General features: G+C 45.5%; 1 protein-coding gene across 2 annotated transcripts in view; it reads left to right on the top strand.

The window, feature by feature from the left end:
- The first annotated feature begins 3,664 nt into the window (after positions 1–3,664).
- The window catches only part of MAPK11 (mitogen-activated protein kinase 11), a 57,673-nt gene continuing 39,737 nt past the window's right edge, over positions 3,665–21,600 (top strand). The window contains exon 1 of one of the 2 annotated variants that reach the window (XM_032769383.2): positions 3,665–4,105. In XM_032769383.2, the coding sequence (XP_032625274.1) occupies positions 3,993–4,105 (113 nt within the window). In that variant the 5' untranslated portion in view covers positions 3,665–3,992. The remainder of the gene's footprint in view (positions 4,106–21,600) is intronic. The other variant, XM_032769382.2, reaches the window with a different exon arrangement.

Raw genomic sequence — 21,600 nt, 5'->3', positions numbered from 1 at the left:
ATCGATTTCTGTACTCCATCAAAACCACAGGAGTAACCCTGAAATCGATTTTACTAAATCGGAATTATGGTACTGGTGGGGGACCGGAAATCGAAGTTAACTGGCCTCCGGGAAGGTATCCCACAGAGCACCATGACGCGCTCTGGACAGCAGTCAGAACCGATGCTCTGGCCAGGTAAACAGGAAAAGCCCCGCAGACTTTTGAATTCAATTTCCTGTTTGGCCAGCTGGAGCTCTGATCAGCACAGGTGACCCCAGGCTCATCAGAACAGGTAACAATCAGTCTCCTGAGAATAGAAAAGAGCACCAGCCTGGACCACAACAGAGGTACTGGATCTCATCGCTATCTGGGGAGAGATACAGTGCTCACAGAACTCCGTTTGTCAAAACGAAATAGAAAATATTGAAGAATTTCAAGTCTATGATTGCAAAAGGACACAGGAGAGACTCAGTACAGTGCAGAATAAAAGTGAAAGAGCTGAGGCAGGCATACCAGAAAACCAGAGGCAAACGGAAGTCTGGAGCAGGTCAAAGCAAACATGCCATGTCTTCTATGCTGAGCTGTATGAATTTGGGGGGCTGTGCACCGAGTAACCCCGCCACACGCGTGTGCTCGATTGATATCAGATGCCGTGGTTGGCGATATCACGTCGGGCTGAGGATTCTCTGATGGTGGAAGATCGAGGAAGAGCGAAGAGGAAGCTAGGATTGCTGATAATCAACAGCTGCTCAATTACCCACTTGCAGCAATCAGCGCAGAGCTTTTTATGACCCCCTGAATTAACCGTCTAAGCCAGTCCCCCCAAGTTCGAGCATTACTGGTATGACGCTAACCCTAGACAATGAAGCCCTGGAAGGGACCTGCGCTGGTGAGTTGTATATTTTTAACACCCACCACAATCTAATTTAAAACAGGGTTTAAGCCTTATACCACAGCGTTTTTTAATGATTTATATTTGCAGACGGGGTTTGTCGAATCAGGGGTTTGTCATTCATTCGCAGCTAGTAAAGCTTACAGGAAAAGTTCCTTACAACTGTCTGGGGATGGAGGTGAAAATCCTATCACCTAAGAAATCTCCATGAATTCGAGTATTAAGGATGGTACTGCGCATAAAAGGGATAGTCCTTTTTTCCTAGTAGATTTCCGGGGCAAGGCGGTCCTTATCCAGGATGCCAGGCACCATTGTACGAGACTTTTCCCCCTCCAGGCATGCATCAAGTAATTCTTGGAAATCCATTGCTTCACATCATAAGCACCTGAGCTGCGTAAGCGCCTGGACACACTGCTCGCAGTCAAGAAACATACGTTCTGCATCATCCCGCTGTTATTCTCACCAGAGTGATATTGATTCATTGTACTGTGGATAACTGAGGAATTTTTTTTTTTATTACGGGGGGCAAAACATGGCGATTTTCCTACTGTGCTGCCACTTTACTCGATGCCTTGGGCCCATAGCTTGATGTGGGGAGGGGAGGAAGTGTTGCGCTGGGCTTTTCTGTGTTGCTGAGCAGGAAATCTCCAGCTATCAGCCACGGCGTGTGCGGGGGGCAGGGGGAAAGGAAAGAGGAGAATGGCATAAACAATTAGCTTTACTGATTAGGCAGCATGCAGTGGGGAGGAGGGGAAAGAGCGGGTTTTGGTGTTTAACTGGTCCCTCTAACAGGACCGAGGCATGATAGGTCACTGGTGGATATAACCTGGAGAAGTAACATAAGCCTTACCATGGCCGCATGGAAGCTGAATTATGATGCAGGAAACCGGACGTGTGTCTGCAGTGTGCTCTGAGACCACCAGGGAACAGGCAATCATTATAAGGAATGCAAAATACGAACCTTGTAGTGAAATCAAATGTGGCTATGTCAGGTGCATAGTTTTATCCACTGTGAAAAGACTTACAAGCATTGTTCTGTAAAAGTAATCTTGTTTACAATACTTCTCGCCCTGTTTTCCTCTCACCCCATGCAGCTGCAGCACTTGTCTGTCCTTGGGTACTGCCCATCCGGAAGGCCTAGCTAAGTATACAGGCGGAGGAGAAAGAGAACTCGAGATGCAAATGTTCCAGACAATCATGGAAGTAATCCGCATGAAGAGCTCATCAGAATGAATTGGAAGGAAGTGATGCAAATACAGGACGATGCCAGTGACGCGAGAGGATCAGGAAGAGACGCTCGGGAGGATAGGAGAGACGCTCGGATGACAGGTGGCGGCAGGACGAAGCGAGGTGGCGGCAGGAAGACAGGCAGGAAGATCAGCGGTGGCATGATGGGAACGCTGGAGCTGCTGGTGATCACCACCGAGATTCCTAGGCGGCATGGTGGATGTTCAGGAACAGCAGCGGGGTTAGCGACGTGCCACTTGCAGCCCATGTTTTAACTACCTCAAAGTCACCCAACGTTTCCCATATCTTCCCTCACCCAGACGTGTTAGATACGCGTGGGGGAAGGATTTCTTGCACCAAGCCCACCCTTTCCATGGGCAGCCCAACCAAGGTGTTTACAACTTGCACGATTGCGTTACTGATCTCAGCAGGGTCCATGGTCTCAGCAGGGTCCATGCTTGCTGTGCTATGGCGTTTGCTCTCTTCACCCAGGAAAAAAGGCGCGAAATGGTTGGCTGCTGCTTTCACAAAGGGAGGGGTGAGGCTGTACCCAGCACCACCCGGGACAATGTTTTTTGCCCCATCAGGCACTGGGCTCTCAACCAGGAAGTGGGAACTATGGGATAGCTGTGGAACAGCTACCCACAGTGCACCGCTCCTGAAATCGATGCTAGCCTTTGACCATGGACGCACAAATTCGAATTAAGGATCCTAGTGTGGACGCACTAAATCGATTTTATAAAATCGGTTTTATAAAACTGGTTTAAACAAATTCGAATTAATCAGGTAGTGTAGACGTGGCCATTGACACCCTGCAGTGGGGTTGGTGACAGTATTGTCAAACTGTGCAGAGTTCAGAGCAAAATGATCTGGGAAATGGAGGATTTATAAGGGGATTTATGAAGAAAGATTAAATATATACTTTGGGTAAGTGACGACTGAGAAGAAGGTGCATAGCAATCTATAGATATTTAAATACTGTAAAACAAGATGAAGATAAATTATTTAGAGCAGCACACAGCGTTTGTGAGGCATAATAGGAAGTAACTATAAGATGGGTAAGTATAGGGTGAATATTGCCAACTTCCTGCCTTCAAAAATCATGAGATAGTAAAAAAAATAATAATTTGGGGGTCTTTTTATTTCCTTTGTGGGGTTTGAGCCTTTAAGAGTTGTGTTTTTCAAGATTTTCATTTTAACCCTGAGGGCTAGAAACTTAGTTCTTCTGTAAATGGAAGCTGAAAGTCTAAGATAATCAAACGATTCCAGGCGCTCGGGCTTCAAGAAAAATACTATTTATCGTGAGATTCACGATCAAATCGCTAGAGCTGGCAACAAGGTAAAATCTGCTGCTAGCCAGATCTGCTAGTTGTGGAACAGCTTCCTAATAATTCAGTAAATTTACATTAGACCCAATAATACACTAATGCACGTGAACAGCTGATTTGGCAAAACTGGGTGACCAGATCCGCCTTTCCTCTCTCCTCTCGTGTCCATGATGAATTGGAAGGGGCGGGATGGGAGGTGCCCTGGTTCTTCCAGGCTGGGGCGGATAGTCTGAGCTCTGCCAGGCTTTCCCCCACCCTCTGAAATGATCAGCTGTGTCCACGGGTTGTGACAGGGTCAGGGGGAATAATGCTGCCCTGCCCCTTGCTGTCACGCTGCGGGGGGGGGAGATATACTGTGACACTGGCCCTGAGCTTGCATTTCTGGCTACCTTTCTAGGTGCTTCCCCCTCCGCCCTTCTCTTCTCCACTTCCCTCCTCCTGCCGTCTCCCCACTCCCTTTTCCCCTCCCCTGGTCCCTCCCCCAGCCCCCGCTGGCTGTGCTCGGGCGGCTTTTTCCAGCTGGAGCGCTTTGGCTGCTGAGCAGCTGCTGCGGCTGCTCCGGAAAATGTCCGAGCGAGGCAGCTTCTACAAGCAGGAATTGAACAAGACGGTGTGGGAGGTTCCCCAGCGCTACCAGAACCTGACCCCGGTGGGCTCCGGAGCCTATGGCTCTGTGTGGTAGGTGCCAGCCGCGGGCGGAGGGCAGGAGGGGACGGGCCCCCAGGCAGAGGCACAGCTCCATGCTCCCCCTACCCCACTCCCCGGCCCGTCCGGCAAGAATTGCCCGGCTGCCAACCTTCTGGCTGGGCGCAGACAATGCCCGGAAGCCGTTTGCATGGGGAGCCGCTAGGCCTGGGCTGGTGTTAGGTTCGTGTGTTTGTGCTACGCCCAGGATCGGGACGGGTGTGTAACAGGGGGTGGATTTCTGTGATCCATGCGGGATAGCCGCCGCTGCAAAGTAGCCATAGGCACGGGCGCTGGAAAGATTTTTATAGTGGGGGTGCTGAGAGCCATTGAATCAAACTCTAAACCTTACATAGGATGGAAACCACTTCAAGCCAGGGGGTGCGGCAGAACCTCCAGCACCCATAGGATCTTTGTATGAGTGCATGTTATAGATCCTAACACTGTAGGCTCTCTCTTACCCTGTATGTGTGTGATTTTTCTCTTCCCCGCCCCCACTAGGGTTAGGCGGAGGAAGAGCTGGAGTTGAAACTCTCACAATAATGTTGAGCTCTGGAATTCCTCATGGGTTGCTAAGGGTAACCCAGGTCATTCCAGGCTTCTGAAAAGAGGCTTCCCCCGACTAGATTTAAGACCTTCCTGACTGCTGAGCAGCATGCATGAATTAAAGTTTGCTAGGATGACTCTTTTATTCACACTGCTATGGGGGGGGGGGGAAGAATCTCGTGCATTCATTTTAGGGAGTGAAGGTGACTGGCACTGCCTTTCGAACAACTTACCATTCCTCTCTTTAAACAAAATTTTAGGTGGGTAAATCACCAGAGCCTCTGTTTTCCCCCCCTTCAGTAGCCTGCTCACTAGTTGATATAATGCATCACTTCAGACCTTCACCTAAAAATACTTCCAGGCTCATTTAAACCTGTTTCAAGGTGTAGGGAGACAATGAGGAGTTTGTTTACAGAGTCAATCCATCTATCAGGGAGGAAGCCTTCATTTTATGTGCACTTTTAGCTTAAGTGAAAATTGCAACACTACCAGAAATCTTGCAGAGTCATTGTCTCTGTGAATCAAAAATAAAACCTGGCTGCTTCTTTAGAGTCAGGCAGAGAGGAGTAAGAGTGTTAGTGCTGAGAGATTTTTGCATGAATAGCAACGTTCTCCTTGTTAATGTTATGAGAAGTTTCATTGCATTCTGTCATGCCTGTTTTAGGATTACTGTGTGACCCATTGTCTTGCCTGCAACTCACTTGCTCCATATTTGTGTTTGAAATAATACCTCGTTTCTATGAGTTACGTGATTCCTGGCAAACGGGTTAATCAGAGAACCAGCAGAGGAGTGGAGAACAAAGAAACAAGTAGAATGATATAGTGGTAAACATTATTTGAGGTGAGCTGTAGGATATATTGAAAAGCACATGGCATCAAATTCTGCTCTGACTTATACCCCATACAGCCTCATTTGGCCAAATTCAGTTCTTGGATACGCCACTGTAAATCAGTGAAGGCACTAGAGTTACTCTGGATCAACACCAGTGTAAATGAGAACAGAATTTTGCCCACTGACTTCAGTTGAATTGTTAAGTCAGGACAGAATGAGACCCCAAGACTGTAGACTGTTAATATTGTGCAGGGATCTATGATGTGTCCTTTCCATTAAACACTTCTGTTTTGAATAATTGCTCAGTTATCTATCAGATTTCATTTACTTTGTGCTTCCAGTCCTGGAGGATCAAACTACTTTCCTATTTGACTCATATTTAACTATATTTGTAGAAACTTTGAATCATTTTCAGAACTGGTAACTCTTTAAAAAGTCACTGTCAGTTTAAAAACCATACCTCTATCTGAATTATTTTATCTATCTACAGCAAAACCCCTGTCATGACTATAATCAAAGACACTAATGAAAAAAAGTTCTCAATTTTGTTTCCATTTGATTTGTGTTGTGCATTTGACAAAGCCTTCTGAATGGTCAGTTTTGCTCTTTCCCTGTATTGTCAGTTTCTTAAGGATTTTTTTGCTTGGGACTTTCACACAACAGGGGAGAGAAACATTTTTAAAATACAAAAATGTGATTTAACCCTCTGCCTCTCTCCCATCCCCCACAATAATTGGCAGGGGATCTTAGGGCAGGTGGTGTACCTGGAAGTTCTCTTAACTCATTTTCTAGAATTAATTAGATTTCAGGTTTTTCCTTTTTCTACAAAATCTGTGTGATCGTCATCCAACAAAGGGCACAATTCTGTGAATCTCTGTTCCTAAGTTATTTAAACCATAGCTCTTAGTTTGAGGATTCAGGTTTTTGCTATTAGTTTGAGAACTATGTTAGATTTGCAGTTGGAAAACAAGCCTCTTAGTTTTCTAATTGCACCTGATTAGTCTGTCCTTTTTCCTTAAGATCAAATATTTCTAAGAAAAATCTGTACTGTTGTCATGGTATAAATTCCCCACCCTGAACCTTAGCGTCCAAAAGATGGGGTACCAGCATGAATTCCTCTAAGATTAATTACCAGCTTAGAAGCTGTAGTGCTGCCACCAACCAGGAATTCCAGTGCCTTGTACACTCTGGTCCCCCCAAAACCTTGCCCGCGGACCTCCAAGACCCAGACCCTCTGGATCTTAACACAAGGAAAGTAAACCCTTTCCCCCACCGGTGCCTCTCCCAGGCTTCCCCTCCCTGGATTACCCTGGAAGATTACTGTGATTCAAACTCCTTGAATCACAAAACAGAGAGGAAAATTCACCTTCCCCCCTTCTCTTTTCCCCTCCCAGACTCTCCCTGAGAGAGAAAGTAATCCTAACACAGAGAGAAATTAATCTTTCTCTCCCCCTTCCCTCCTTTCTCCCCACCAATTCCCTGGTGAATCCAGACCCGTCCCCTGGGGTCTCACACCAGAATAAAACAAACAATCAGGTTCTTAAACAAGAAAAACTTTAATTAAAGAGAGAAAAACAGTAAAAAATTTTTGTAAATTTAAAATGGAATATGTTACAGGGTTTTTCAGCTATAGACACTGGGAATACCCTCCCAGCCTAAGTATACAAGTACAAATTTGAACTCCTCCCAGCCAAATATACATTTGCAAATAAAGAAAACAAACATAAGCCCAACTCGCCTTATCTATCCAGTACTCACTATTCTGAACTTATAAGAGCCTGTATTGGAGAGAAACCTGGTTGGACGTCTTGTCCCTCTGAGCACCCAGAGAGAACAACCACCAAAAACTAACAGCACACACTCACAAACTTCCCTCCCTCAAGATTTGAAAGTATCCTGTCCTCTGGTCAGGTGACAGCCAGGCTTACTGAACTTGTTAACCCTTTACAGTCAAAGGAGATATAAAGTACTTCTGTTTTATGACAACTGTAATGCCAAAAACTTTTCAATCATAATAAGGAAATAGAAAAAGTGGTGTTTCACGTGCTGCACAGCTGGCTTTTTTTCCAGCTGTGGTAGAATGTACGTCTTCCAGTTATCTCTCTTCCCCCCCACAATGAAATCCTAGCTGTTGACAAATGGAAAAGCATGGAAATTAGGAGAGAAAATGCAGGGAAGTGCATCTGAAATGAAAGCGGTGGTAAGGGCTTATTACTAAAATATTCATTTTTGGACCAAAGTAGTAAGTTGTTATTTACATGAGTAGTCAAGTTGCCCCAGTGAGACTATCAGGGCTGGCTCCAGGCACCAGCCTAGCAAGCAGCTGCTTGGGGTGGCCAACGGTGCAGGGCAGCACATCCGGGAATTCGGCAGTGGGTCCCTTATTCCCTCTCGGAGCGAAGGACCAGCCGCCGAATCTCCACTGAAGACTGGAACAGCAGCGGTAGAGCTGCAGATTGCAATTGCGGCTTTTTTTTCCCCCCTCCTTTTTGCTCCTTGGGGCGGCAAAAACCCTGGAGCCGGCCCTGGAGACTATAGATGTGAACAAAAGCCCATCATTGTGAGAAAAGGATTCATGGCCTGTAAAAAGAAAAGAAAACCATTGTACAATTATTTTAATATCTATTGATATTTTGAATGTTCTCCACAGTGAAATCAGTGATATGTTGATAACTAGTATATGTCTCACCCAGGAGAACTGGTCATCTCTTGACTAATGTGTTCTGCCCCTTGTATGACTAATCCCAACCCTATGCAGCAAAGTATTTAAACCATGCTTAAGTCTTGTTGAAGTCAACTGCATTTAAGCACATGCCTAAGTGCTTTGCTGAATCAAAGCCATAGTCTTGAAATCCAAAAACTTGCTTTGAAATAGGATTCTATTAAACTTTGATCCTATGTTTCTTAACAGTACTGGAACAAATCTTTATTCGTAGTAAGATGTTCCCCTCCTTTCTGATTCAGGATAACTGTTTCCTGCAAATATTCCCCTTTTAATGTAACTTGTTACTTGCGTCTGAAGGACTTTGGGGTAAAAAAAAAAAAAAAAGTTGTAATTGTTGCATTCAGCATGTTGGGCTAAATCATGCTAGTGAAGATTCTATCAGACAACCTCTCAGCCTTGGAGTGACTTTTTTAAAATTAGTTTTTGTATGACTACATCCCCTTTTTTAAAAGTAGAGTTTGAAATAAAGGGGGGAGAGAGCAGATGTTTTTGTGGTCCTATAGCTCAAAATGATTTTGGTATAAAACATTTTGCAGCCCCTTTCACTAGGTATTTATTTAAATGCTGGCATTTGATGTTGTACCAGATGCAAAATACAATCTCTGACCCACAGAGATTAGCCTCCTCACATTGAAGGTGCATCAGAGTGGGGCTTATTCCTGGTCCTGCCTATAGCAGCCTTGGCTAGTACCCAGCTGGATTTCAGAGCCCACAGGCACTGCAGAAAGAACTTCTGTGGAGTCCTCGCCTCAGGCACTGCGCCCCTACACTATATTTTCATCAATTAACTCTGCAGATGTAGGCTGCACAGTCTTCCTTAGCTAAGAACTTTTCATTTTAGCCTTCACCCATTGAAGTCAGTCGATGTTCTATCATTGACTTTGATAGGTGCAGGATCAGGTCCTTTAAGCATAGCTCAAAAAACAAATAAATAAGTATGCAGGTCCCATAAACTTCAAAGGGTCATAACTTACTCAAATAAAACACAAATTTCACTGTAATACTCCACAACATTTCTTCTCACTTAGGGCTATTTACATGCCAAATATCCACTTTCAAGGCCCAGCCATTTATCATAGAGAGTTGAGTTTTTCATTTCTGAAAACTTGCAAGGATTTTTATATAATATATAAAAATAAAAAACCACTGACATTTTTTACTTTTAAACTTACCCCAAAACTTCTTTGTGCAGAGACCAAGCGTAAACATATTACCTCAGAAAGTGAATATTTCAGGAATCTGTACGTGATGGATAACAAGAGATTAAAATAGAAACTGTTATGCAATCTTTAACTATAATTACTCTTGACATAATAAAAATAAATTAGAGTAACTGTGTTGCCAATCATGCATTTTAGCATCCTCAGTACAGATCCCTTTCTTGAAGAAATGCATACACATTAAACATCTAGGGTTAAATCCTAACTTCTCAATGGCAAAACTTCCACTGACTTCAATGGGGCCAAGATTTCATCCCTACTCAGTGAGCTTTAAAACCATTTTTGATTTTAACTACACTTTTTCTATTAACTTTGTATCCTCCCCTCCTCAGTGTTCCAAAGGGCATTTTGTAATATCTGCCTATTTGGATGGGAAAGAAGTGTACCGAAGTACATCTTATTTCTGTTCTAGGAAGAATAAAATAAAATTGGCCTGTGTCATAATTACAGGGCAAGTTTTGTTTTCAGTCCTTTTTATCCTATTTGAGTGCACTTCTCAGCTGACTGGCCTGGCTTCCCTCACCTTTCTCAGTGATCCAAACACTCTTGGGCTACATTTACACTGCATACTTCTTGTGGCAACATGTAGCTATACACAGCAGCAAAATGCCGGCTGCATCTACGCAGGCTGTATAGCTGCACATGGTGGTGAAAGGCTCTTGCAAGGGGAAGCAGCGGGAAAAGGCTTGTTAGCAGGAGTTGCCAGAACCTTTCCCCACTGCCAGAGCTTTTCCCTGTGGCAGTGGGCCAGTACGCTGTTAAAAATAGTAGTGTGGATGGGGAGGCACTGCTTGGGTGAGTAGAGAGCCTGACAGGGTACATACCCACAGGATTCAGGCACCAAAGCAGTGCCTTGTTATCTACGCTGCTATTCATACTTGTGCTAGGGCTGTATGTAGCATATGTACTCTGTATGCATCCCCTGGCACAGGGCTAAATCGCATTGTAGCTGGTGAGATGCTGCTTAGGTGAATAGGGTAAAAATCACACCTGAATCCCCAGGGTATGTACACTACCTGATTGTCTACATGCCCAAGCCATGCCTGCCCCATCTACATGGTTATGTTTAGCAGAGTGATATCTTACTGCCTCCCCAGCTGCCAGAGCCTTCCCTGTTGCATAGGGAAAGGCTCCAGCAGCAAAGAAAAGTTCTGGCAATGGGAGAGTAAAGGGGCATTCACTTCTTGAGTGCTTCCAAGTGTGGGTGTGGTACCACAGTCAGTTCTCACCCATGGCGCCTCATGCAGGCTGCCGGCCAACCTCTGGCCAAGTCACAAAGTCCCAATGAAACCCTTCTGGAGTACTAAAGAGTCCAATAAAAACAAACAATTTGCCCTCAATAGGATCTTCAGCACCAGCTCTGGCCCGTTTAAATTCAGCCCATTGTGCAGGCTCCCACATAAGCCCTGTCTCCTCTTTGGGGCTTGCACTACTTTACCTGTGTCTGGTATGGGAATCTGGGCCCAGCCACTACTCTGGGTTCTAGCCCAGGGACCCTGTACACAGCAGCCACATACTACTGACTTCAATCCTTTGCTGCTATTTTCCTGGATCCCTTTTATCTCCAGTCCTATCTCATGGCCAGCATGCTCTCTGCAATCCCAGCTAAGTAAGTTCAGCCATAAAGTCTATCTGATTGTTAGGCTCCTTTGCCCAGAGAGCAGCTCCCTTCTTCACTCCTCTGTTCCCAGACAGGAACTGACGTGCTAAGACCAAGTAGCTCCTTCTGTCTGGGCCAGCCGAGCTCAGATTGGCTGTTGCTCATCTTTAAGCCTTGGAGAACCAGGTTTCTGTGGTTTCCGAAGTGACGGTTCCAGAGAGGTCTCTCTAGGCAGGCCTGGAGAATCCACCTTCACTGCTGCTTCTCCCACATTGCTGCTGCCTAGTGGGCGATGTAGTAGGACTGTGGGGCCTCCTGTAGGGAGCTGCAAAGGCCAGGTACACCCCACCACTGGGAGGTAACGGAAAAAGGTTCTGATGGCTCCAGAGACTTTCATTGCCGTGGGTAGCTACACACGCAGGCCTGGTTTACACTACGCATTTAAATCAATTTAAAGAGCGTTAAATCGATTTAACGCTGTACCCGTCCACACTACAACGCCCTTTATATCGATATAAAGGGCTCTTTAAATCGATTTCTGTACTGCACCCCGACGAGAGGAGTAGCGCTAAATTCGATATTAACATATCGGATTAATGGTAGTGTGGACGGAAATTCGACGTTATGGCTTCCGGACAGATATCCCACAGTGCACCACTGAACGCCTCTGGACAGCCGAAATCGAACTTGGATGCAGCGGGCAGGTAAACAGGATAAAGCCCCGCAAAACTTTGGAATTACATTTCCGTGTTTGGCCAGCGTGGGAGCTCTGATCAGCGACATGGGTTGGCGATGCAGTCCTCAAATCCAAAAAGAGCTCATAGCATGGACCGTACGGGAGATTACTAGATTCTGATCGCGTGATGGGGAGACAAATCTGTGTATCAGAGCTCCGTTACAGGAAAGAAATGCAAAGCGTTTGAAAAAAAAATCTCTAGATAACAGCCTGGCGTGACAAGCATACAACGGGAAAGCCAGAGACCTCAAATGTGTACGCTCATGGATGGATGGGGTACTGAGGACTCAGCTATCCCAGTCCACAGCAGTCTCTGAAAAGTATTTGCATTCTTGGCTGAGCTCCCAATGTCTGTAGGTTTCAAACACAGTGTCTGGCGAGTTCAGGGAACAACTCCTCATTTCCCCACCCACCACCACCACGTTGAAAAAAAGGGAAGAAATCATTTCTTGACTACTTTCAATGTCACCCTATGTTACTGAATGCTGCTGGTAGATGCGATGCTGCAGCAGTGAAGAGCAGTATCCGCCCTCTCCCTCTCCCCCTCCCGGTGGTTAGATGGTGCAATAGGACTAGTAACCGTCCTCAATGAATATCATACATGTTGACATCTGAGGCCAACATTGCTGGTTACTCCCAGTAGATTAGGACAGAACGGCTAATAACCAGCTTCATCATAGCAACTGGGGCTTCAGCCCCCTCCTCCCCCTGTTGTGTAAGAAAGATTCTACTGCTGGACTGTCATAGCAGCAGCATGCTGGGCTCTTCTCCCCTACACCGCTTAATGTCCTGCCTGGACTTATCGCGCCGGGAGGCTGCCTCCCCCTCATTGTTCACTACTATAACACTCAGTGTTTCTTATTCCTGCATTCTTTATTACTTCATGACACAAATGGGCAGGACACTGCCACGGTATCCCAGGAAGGCTGGGGGAGGAGGGAAGCCCAGGTGGGTTGTTGCAGGGCACCCCTGTGAATACTTGACACGGAGCAGCTGTACCTCTGATACACTGGTCCTCTATACACTTGCCTTATTCTGGCAGGACGGACTCTAATTAGAAACATTAGGAGGGATGACTCAGTCCCAAGTGAGTCAATCCCAATTTTTGCTTTTGCGTTGCGCCCCCGGCCGATTTCAGCCAGGGGCACTCATGATAGCAGCGGACGGTACAGGGAGGAGATGATAACCGTCATCTCATTCAGTTTTCTCCGGCAGTAGACGTACAGAACGACCGGGTAACCATCTCTGCTATCATTGCAAAAGCAAGTGAATGCTGCGTTGTAGCGCTGGAGTATCCCTCTCGTCCGCGGCATCCATACACATACGGTGCCGGAAAAAAAAAGCTGAATGGGCTCCATGGTTGCCGTGCTATGGCATCTGCCAGAGCAATCCAGGGAAAACGGCACGAAAGGTATGTCCAGCTGATGTTTTCCCAGAGGAGGAGACTAACGACATTTACCCAGAATCACCCGCGACAATAATGATTCACCCAGAATTCCAAGGTGGGGGGAGACTGCGAGGGAACTATAGGATAGCTACAGACAGAGCTACCCACAATTGCAACGCTTTCAGGAATCGACGTTAGCCTCGGACCATGGACGCACAACGCCAAATTACTGTGCCTAGTGTGGCCGCATGAAATCGAATTTATAATATCAGTTTTATAAAACCGATTTTAGCTAATTCGATATTATCCCGTAGTGTAGACATGGCCGCAGTGTGGATACAGCTGGCTCTTTACTGTGGCATATATCCATGTGCTGCACGCTGACACTAGTAGAATAGAGTGCAGTGCAGACAGGCCTTTAGACTTGATGTCTGGGTTGCAGCCCCACCCTGTTTCCCAACCTCGTTAACCTAGCAGGCCCAATTGAGTTTGCCACCTGTAAAACTTTTCCTCCAGGAGCCTGTGACAGCTGCTGATTAAAGTGACTCAGAAACAGCTTCTTCACAATAAAGCATTATTTATTAACCCAAAAATACACAGCATGCAGAACAAACGGTAAAAGTGACAAAGTCTATGTGCATATTTCCCCATACCTATATCTTAATCTTTCCTTGCCAGCTTTTGTAAGCTCTCCTCTGCCCAGTTAACCCCATCTCTGTCTGGAAGAGGCAGAGACTGCCTTCTACAGCATGCTCTTTATGACTGTTTCCCCTATTGAGTCTCCCTGTCACCATGCTGACCACCCCTCTTCTCCCTTTTAGGTCAGTATGTTTAAAGTTTTAGCTTCTCCTTTGGCGCCTAGGTGCAGGCCTGGGAAAAGTACACCTTGCCAGACTAGCTGGAGCCAGGCAGCTATTCCCGGATCAATAGCTTCCCTGTTGTTTCCTCACAGACCCTTGATATTCTTTATGATAGCACCTTATTTTAGCCATTGTTTCATTTCCTGTTGGTTTCCTTCTTACTGCCTCCTTTGATTTATCTCCACATATTTAGGCAGGATAATATCACACAGGTAAACTGAGGTGCATATATTTTGTTTTAAAAAAATACACACAATTCTTTCATTCTCCACAGACTAATAAAATATGCCCTGATTCAGAAAAGATTTATGCACATGCTTAAGTCTGATTGACTGAAATGAAACGTAAGCATCTTAAAGTTAAGCTTACATACTATCCTGAAAAAAAGATCCTTTCCTGAATTTGGTCTGTCTTTGTTTTGAGGCATTGGAAGGGAAGGTGAAGCAATAGGATTAAGGTTCCCAACTTCTAAAATTTGAGATCCTGATCCTGTGATTCTGCTGGTTTTAAAATCAGCTTGGGGGTGCAGTGAACTGCATGACTGGGGCCTAAATTATAAACTAATTGCTTACCAAACTCATTTCATAAATTGTCTTAATGTTAAGAGCACCAAAACTGCTTCGAAGACCATTAAGTAGTGTTTGGGGAGGAGCGGGGGAGCTTGTTGGTATTTTTTAAAATTATACTAAGTTGTTAGACTGTAAATCACCTTTGGCTAAAAGTAGAATCACTCCTGAGCTACAATCTTTTTTGAGGACTTTTTGCCCACAGCACCTTTTTATGGCTGTTTTAAGCCACCACAAATATCTATTTCTAATGGAAATATGAATACAGCATTAATTACAATAACACTAAATGTATACTTTCAACTTCAAGTAAAACATCACCACTAATTTGTGTCATTTGTAAAAGTGCCTGCTTATTTGAATGCTAAAAGAATACAGAAGTGATCATACTTTGGAGTAATGCATACACTTTTCATATATAGATATATTTGAGAGCCAAAGACTTGAAAAGTCTGCAAGGGTGAAGGCTCTGATTCTGAAATCAGATCTGCACCAGTGGGCCTTTGCAGAGGTAGTTTACTGAAGTGGGCTTTGTGGTCTGAAAGGTGCACTCATTGGGATCCCTTTGCAGGATTTGGGCCTACATTCAGCCCTGCTGAAGGTTAGCTTCATTGTCTTAATTGGAAGGGCACCGCTTACATCAAGGCTAAACTTGGACCTAAGTGTGGTTCTGCTAATTTCTACATTGGTTCTAATGAGGTCTGTGTTTTAAAGAGGATAATGATTCTCACTGAAGATGATTATGCAAAGCTTTGTAGTGAATTGCAAGATATGGATCTTATTTATAGGAGTTGTAGACTGATTTCAAAGCAAGGCTGGCAAAGGAAATACAAAAAACATCTTTTTTTGGCAGCAAAGGGACACTTACTACTGAAGATTTGGGTTTTTTTCTAACACATTTTGTAGAGAAAATGGAAGGGCTCCTGCCAGGAGACAGGCTTGAGACTGACTTGTTCCCTTAAGTTTGCATTTCTGTTTCCTGGTAGAAACTGAGCGATAATCCTGATCTGACGAAAAATGAACTGAGCAGAGAGTCTTTGACAGCTTTGCCATTTTGGGTTTTTGATGCTATCTCTCCTGCTCTCATTCAGTCTCCCCCATTTCATAGTGAATCTTGACACTAGCACAGCAGGATTCTGATTGCTTGGGAACCTTGAATTATAGCTGCTGCTGCTGCTGATCATTTCTGTTACCACGGAGCCTGGGAGCCCCTAGTCATGAGCCAGGACCCCACCATGCAAAACAATGTACAAAATCAGAACAAAAAGATGGTGGCTGCCTGAAAGAGCATGGAATCTAAATATGGGACAAGACAGCAGATGGACACAGACTTACAGGGTGCACAAGGAAACAATGAGACTATGTTGGTCAGCATGATGGGCGGTGGTCACAGCACACCTGCATCCTAACTGTTATGCTTTTTGTAGGCATCATGGCAAAGGAGAATTTCAGGGAAGGGTTTGAAGAAGGATGATGCATTAGTTATTCAGGTCTTTACCGAGAGCTCTTCCCAAGCATGTCGGGCAGCATGGAAGAAAACATGAAGTTGCTTGTTTGAAAATTTAACAAGTGGGCTGTGGTGGCTGGCATCATGTTGATCAGATGTGGAAATCAGCATCTCAATAGCTAATAACAGGTGATGAATAGGGTGGGAATAAGCTGTGAAGGGCCTGCAAGTGAAGACAAGTGGCTCATGACAGAGGTTTTAGAGAAAGGAGAGCCAGCAGAGGGATGCAAAGAAAGCTGTTTCATGGTTAAGCTATAGGCTAGGAAAATGATCTTTGCAGCAGTATGATGAATGGGTATGAATGAGGCAAGATTACATTTGCCAATGCCTGAGAAAATGTTATTGCAGTAATTGAGATGTGAGATGCTGAGAACCTGGAGGAGAGTGTTAGCTGTGTAGATGGATCAGAAAGAATGTATCTTAAAGAGGCAGACAGAATTAACAAGACAGACATGGCCTGAGTTTGAGGATCTGGAGATCAGTCTGAGTCAAAAGAGATGCTCAGGTTATGGACCTGAGTGACTGACAGGATGGTGGTGTTGTCCACAGTGATTGAGAAAGGAGGTAGCATGGAGGGCTGAAGTGGACAGGAAGAGATTAGGAGCTCTGTTTTTGCCTTATTGAGCTTGAACTGATGATTAGACAGCCACAAGGAAATGTCAGAGAGGCTGAGATTTTAGTTTGGACAGAAGGAGACAGGTCTGGAGTAAAGAGATAAAAGGACTCTTGTCCTTTGGATCTCCAACAGAAAGTTGGAAAGGGGATGAGAAGGATCCTCTGAAGGACATGCTGGAATGATTAAAGTAGTAAGAGGTGAACCCGGAGTGGTCAGAAAAATGGAAGCCAAGGGAGGACAAGATTTCAAAAAGAAGAGTATGATGAACTGTTGCAAAGGCAGCTGACAGGTTGAGGATGACGATGGAGTAGCAGCTCTGAGCTTAGACTAGGAAGAAGTCAGTGGTGACTGGTGAGAGTAGTTTCAGTGGAAAGGAAGGTTGGAAGTTGGATTGGAGGCTGTCTAAGATGGAATTCAAGGAGAGGAACTCTAGACAGCGACTGCAAACAGTATGTTTAAAGAGCTTAGAAATTAAAGGGAGAAGGGACATGGGGTGGTAGTTGGAGAGGGAAGTGGGTCAAGAGTAGGTTGTTGTTTTGTTTTTTTTAACGGGAGAGGTTAAGACAATTTTTAAGATGAGAGAGGCTTGTAAGTGAGGGGAAGGAGCCAGGGAGAATGAGTGATGAAGGAGAAGATTAAGGAATAGAGTGAGAGTGGGTGCAAAAGAGATCAAGAAATTGGATGGTATCACTGGGGCAAGTGGAGCAGTCAGAAAAGGATAGCAGGTGAGAACTTCTGTATCTGCTCCATGGAAAAGGAGCAATTTGTACTAGGGAGGTGGAGGGGGGAACAAAGGCGAGGTGTGTTGAGAGAAAGTCATTGTATTTGTCAGTTTTCTCTTGGAAGAAATTAGTAGGACCCTGTGCAGAGAGAAAAGTGGAGGCGCATGAGAGCTGGTTTGAGGACCCAGTCAAAAGTGGCAAGTAAGTGACTGGGACTGGGACTATCAGATTCAATTAAGCAGCTAGGAATATGGTAGATCACAAAGAGGTGAGAACAAATTCATAGTGGAGGAAGTCAGCCTGAATGTAGCATTTCCACCAGAGATGCCCTGCAATACAAGAGCTGAAGCGCAGGAAGCAGATGTTGGGGGCAAGCCAGGGCTATGGATTGGTAGGGCAAAGCTTGTGATGGGAAAGAAAAGCAAAAGAGTCAAAGATGGAGTGAAGAATTTAGAGCATCAACAACCATATCAATGGAAGAAAGGGAAAGAGAGGGCAGGCGAGAGAGAACTGAGAACAGATGAGAAGTCATCAATGCTGATGAATTGGAAGTCACAGAATGATCAAGTGACAGTGTTGGGGGAGGGAAGGGGTACTGATGGGTAATGCTGAAAGAGACTAGGTGGTGGATGGAGAGAGGGAAAGATCAGAGAGAGAGCAGTGCATGGTGAAGACCAAGTCCAGTGAATGCCCTTTTGGTGAATGGCAACAGACAGAGTTGAACAGGGGCTGCAGGTCAAAAGAAGAGGTGAGGGCAAAGAAACATGCAGCCAAGGGGTCGCATGGGTCATCTGCATGAAACTTCAAGTCACCAGGGATGAGTATAGAATCCTAGTATCAGAGGGGTAGCCATGTTACTCTGGATCTGTAAAAAGCAACAAAGAGTCCTGTGGCACCTATGACAAAGTTCCTCCTCTACCTTGGTGGGTCCTGCGCTTATTGGCAGATTTGCTTACCTCAGTGATCTCCCACAGTCTGGATCAATTCCTCCTGTGTGTGATCAGGAGTTGGGAGGTTTGGGGGGAACCCACCCTGTACTCTAGGTTCCAGCCCAGGGCCCTATGGATTTGCAGCTGTCTATAGTGCCTCTTGTAACAGCTGTGTGACAGCTACACCTCCCTGGGCTACTTCCCCAAGGCCTCCTCCAAACACCCTTTTTTATCCTCACCACAGGACCTTCCTCCTGGTGTCTGATAACGCTTGGTACTCTTAATCCCCAGCAAACTCCGTCTCAGTCTAGTCTTGTGTTCTTGTCCCAATCCTCAGCACACTTCCTCTCCTCTGGTCTCCCATCTGACTGGGGAGAGCTCTTTAAAACCAGTGCCGGATTGCCTGCTTTGATTGGCTGCAGGTGTTCTAATCAGCCTGTCTGCCTTAATTGGTTCTAGCAAGTTCCTGACTATCTATCAGACCTTGCTCTGGTCATCAGGAACAGAAAACTACTCATCAGTGAAGTATATTTGGCCTCTACCAGACTTCTGCACCCGTGGCCTGGTCTGTCACAACCTAAAGAAAAGATGTATTGGAGCACAAGCTTTCGTGGGTGAATGCTCACTTCGTCAGATGCATGTGGAGCTTATGCTCCAATGCATCTGTTAGTTTTAAGGTGCAATAGGATCTTGTGCTTTTTATAGACATAAGAAGATTAGGTTGGAGAGACCTCAGGAGGTCATTATCAACCCCTGCTCAAAACAGGACCAATCCCAATAAATCATCACAGCCAGGGCTTATCAAGCCAGTTTAAACCTCCAAGGAAGGAGATTCCACACCTCCATAGGTACCATTCCAGTGCTTCACCACCTCTTAGTGAAATGGTTTTTCCTAATACCCAACCTAGCTTCCCCCACTGCTACTTGAAACAATTGTTCCTTGTTCTGTCATCTGCTACACTGACAGCAGCCAACTTCATCCTCTTGGAGCCCCTTCAGTAGTTGATGGCACTATCAATCCCCCTCACTCTTTTATCTTCTGCAGACTAAATAGACAGTTCCTGAGCTCTCTCATGTGCCCATCCCCTAATCATTTGTTGTGCACTGACTCTCTCCAGTTTGTTCACATCTTTCTGTGATGAGGCCAAAACTGTGCAGTACTCCAGATGTGGCTCACCAGTGCCAAATAGAGGGGAATAATCACTTCCCTCGACTTGCTGGCAGTGTGTCATACTATGCAGCCAATATGCTGTTAGCTTCTTGGTAACAGGGCACTGCTGATGCTTCCAGTTCTTATCCACTGTAATCCCCAGGTCCTTTTCTGCAGAACTGCTGCTTAGTCAGTCAGTCCCCAGCCTGTAGCGGTGCATGGGATTCTTCCTTCCTAAGTTGTCCTTGTTGAACCTCATCAGATTTCTTTTGGCCCAATCCTCCAATTTGTCTGGGTCACTCTGGACCCTATCTCTACCCTCCAGCATATCTACCTCTACCCCTAGCTTAGTGTCATTTGCAGACTTGCTGAGGGTGCAATCCATCCCATCATCCAGATCATTAATGAAGATGTTGAACAAAAGAAGACTGAGTGGTAAAAGACAGAGAAAGCCAAGAGTCAAAGAGAGGAATGCTGATGGGGAAGAGTTGGTGCGCAGTAGGTGACAGCAACACTGAGAGGCAGAGAAGAGGAGAGTTGGATGCAATGCTGGTCAAAAGAGGAGAAAGGGTGGGACGGGGAGGAGGGAGAGGTGGGAAGCAGCAGGAAAGGCAAAGGAGAAGTCCAGCACCCCCAACCTGGGCTGATTCAGGGTGGGGAGTGGGAGAAGAAGAGGCCTCTGTAAGATGAAGGACTCCAGGTCTCTGTGAGAGCCAGGAGCTGGCGGGAGCAAGATATGAAGAGGTTGGAAAGATGGAATGGCTGTTCCAGAGAAGGGCAGAGGAGAAGGATGAGGATGGGCGTGAGGTTACAAATGGGGACACAAGAAGGGCGGAAGTGGTGGCAGAGATGAGCGTAGGAGGTGAAGAGGGAGGGCCAGAGCTGGGGCAAATGTCACCAGAAGTAAGGAGGAGAAGGCAGAGGAGAGTGTGGATGTGGGATCTGGATTTGTTCTGGTAGGAAGAGCAGGGAGATTGAGATGAAGAGGAGCATGTAGAGGGGGAGAGTAACAAGGATGTGGAAATGGAGCCATTGAGGGGAAGGAAGTGGGGGGGAGGAGGAGGAGATAGATGGATGGATGATATGCGCCAGGGGTGCGATGAGAGACGTGGGTGAGCAGCAGATGGACAATGATTACAAAGAGGGGGAAAAAAGGAGAGTTTGAAAAATGCTGTGCGGGTACTTGGGGTAGGGGAATTGGGACAGAATTGGTTCCCTGGTGCTGATAATAGACAGCCTGAGTGCTTTTCCCGGGGACAGGAAGGAGACAACCAAGTTGCACTGCTGCAAGGATCTTGGTGAGAGGGGAGCGTCACTGAAACAGGAAGGGCTACGTAGTGGTTATAGCCATAGGGCAGGGGAGGGGCCTCATGGAAGGGGTGGAGTGGGGAGCAGGGCCAGGGGTAGGTGTCGAGCACCCACGGGAAAGAGGGGAAGTCGGCACCTCTGCTTGTAGCGGGACCCTCTGGAGGTCTGGTGAAAAAAGTAACTATAAAATGATGCTCTGGAGAACTACAGCTCTCAGCAAAGACAAATACCAAAGATGAACACATTTTTCTGCAAAGAGTACAATTCATTCAGCATGCTATTTGGCAAATGAGCAGCTTCCTTTGTGTTTCCAGCTTTGTAACGATTAATAAAGTTGTTAATTGTTTATCCAGTGCCAAAATGAGCATGGCAATTTACAAATAGAGTAAAACGGTTGCTTGTTCCAGAGACCTTTAAGATCTAACGCCTGGCTGCATGTAGCTCTTTGCAAGATTAGAGGCTAAATTTAGGCATGATGACCAACATTTTCTAGACTCCTAAGTCTATATTATGGCCTAAGTGTGGGATTTTCAAAAGTGACTTAGAAGCCCAAGTCCTGCCTCTGAAAATTTTGACCATTATGGAGAGAGCAAACAAGATATGGGAGGACTTAGGGAAGAGAAAGACGTTGGTAATGTAAATGAGATTGTTTGCTTGGGTTTATGCATGCATCTTGATGGCACTATTTTTTTTTTTAAAGTAAATTTTATGTGCAGCTTAGAAGTTGATAGGTTTAATTATAGTTTCTTATTCCATAATCTATAGCTACCTGACAGTTTTTCTTT

Source organism: Chelonoidis abingdonii, chromosome 1 (assembly GCF_003597395.2).
Source record: "Chelonoidis abingdonii isolate Lonesome George chromosome 1, CheloAbing_2.0, whole genome shotgun sequence".
Classification (NCBI taxonomy): domain Eukaryota; kingdom Metazoa; phylum Chordata; order Testudines; family Testudinidae; genus Chelonoidis; species Chelonoidis abingdonii.
This window is presented reverse-complemented; position numbering and strand designations above follow the sequence as displayed.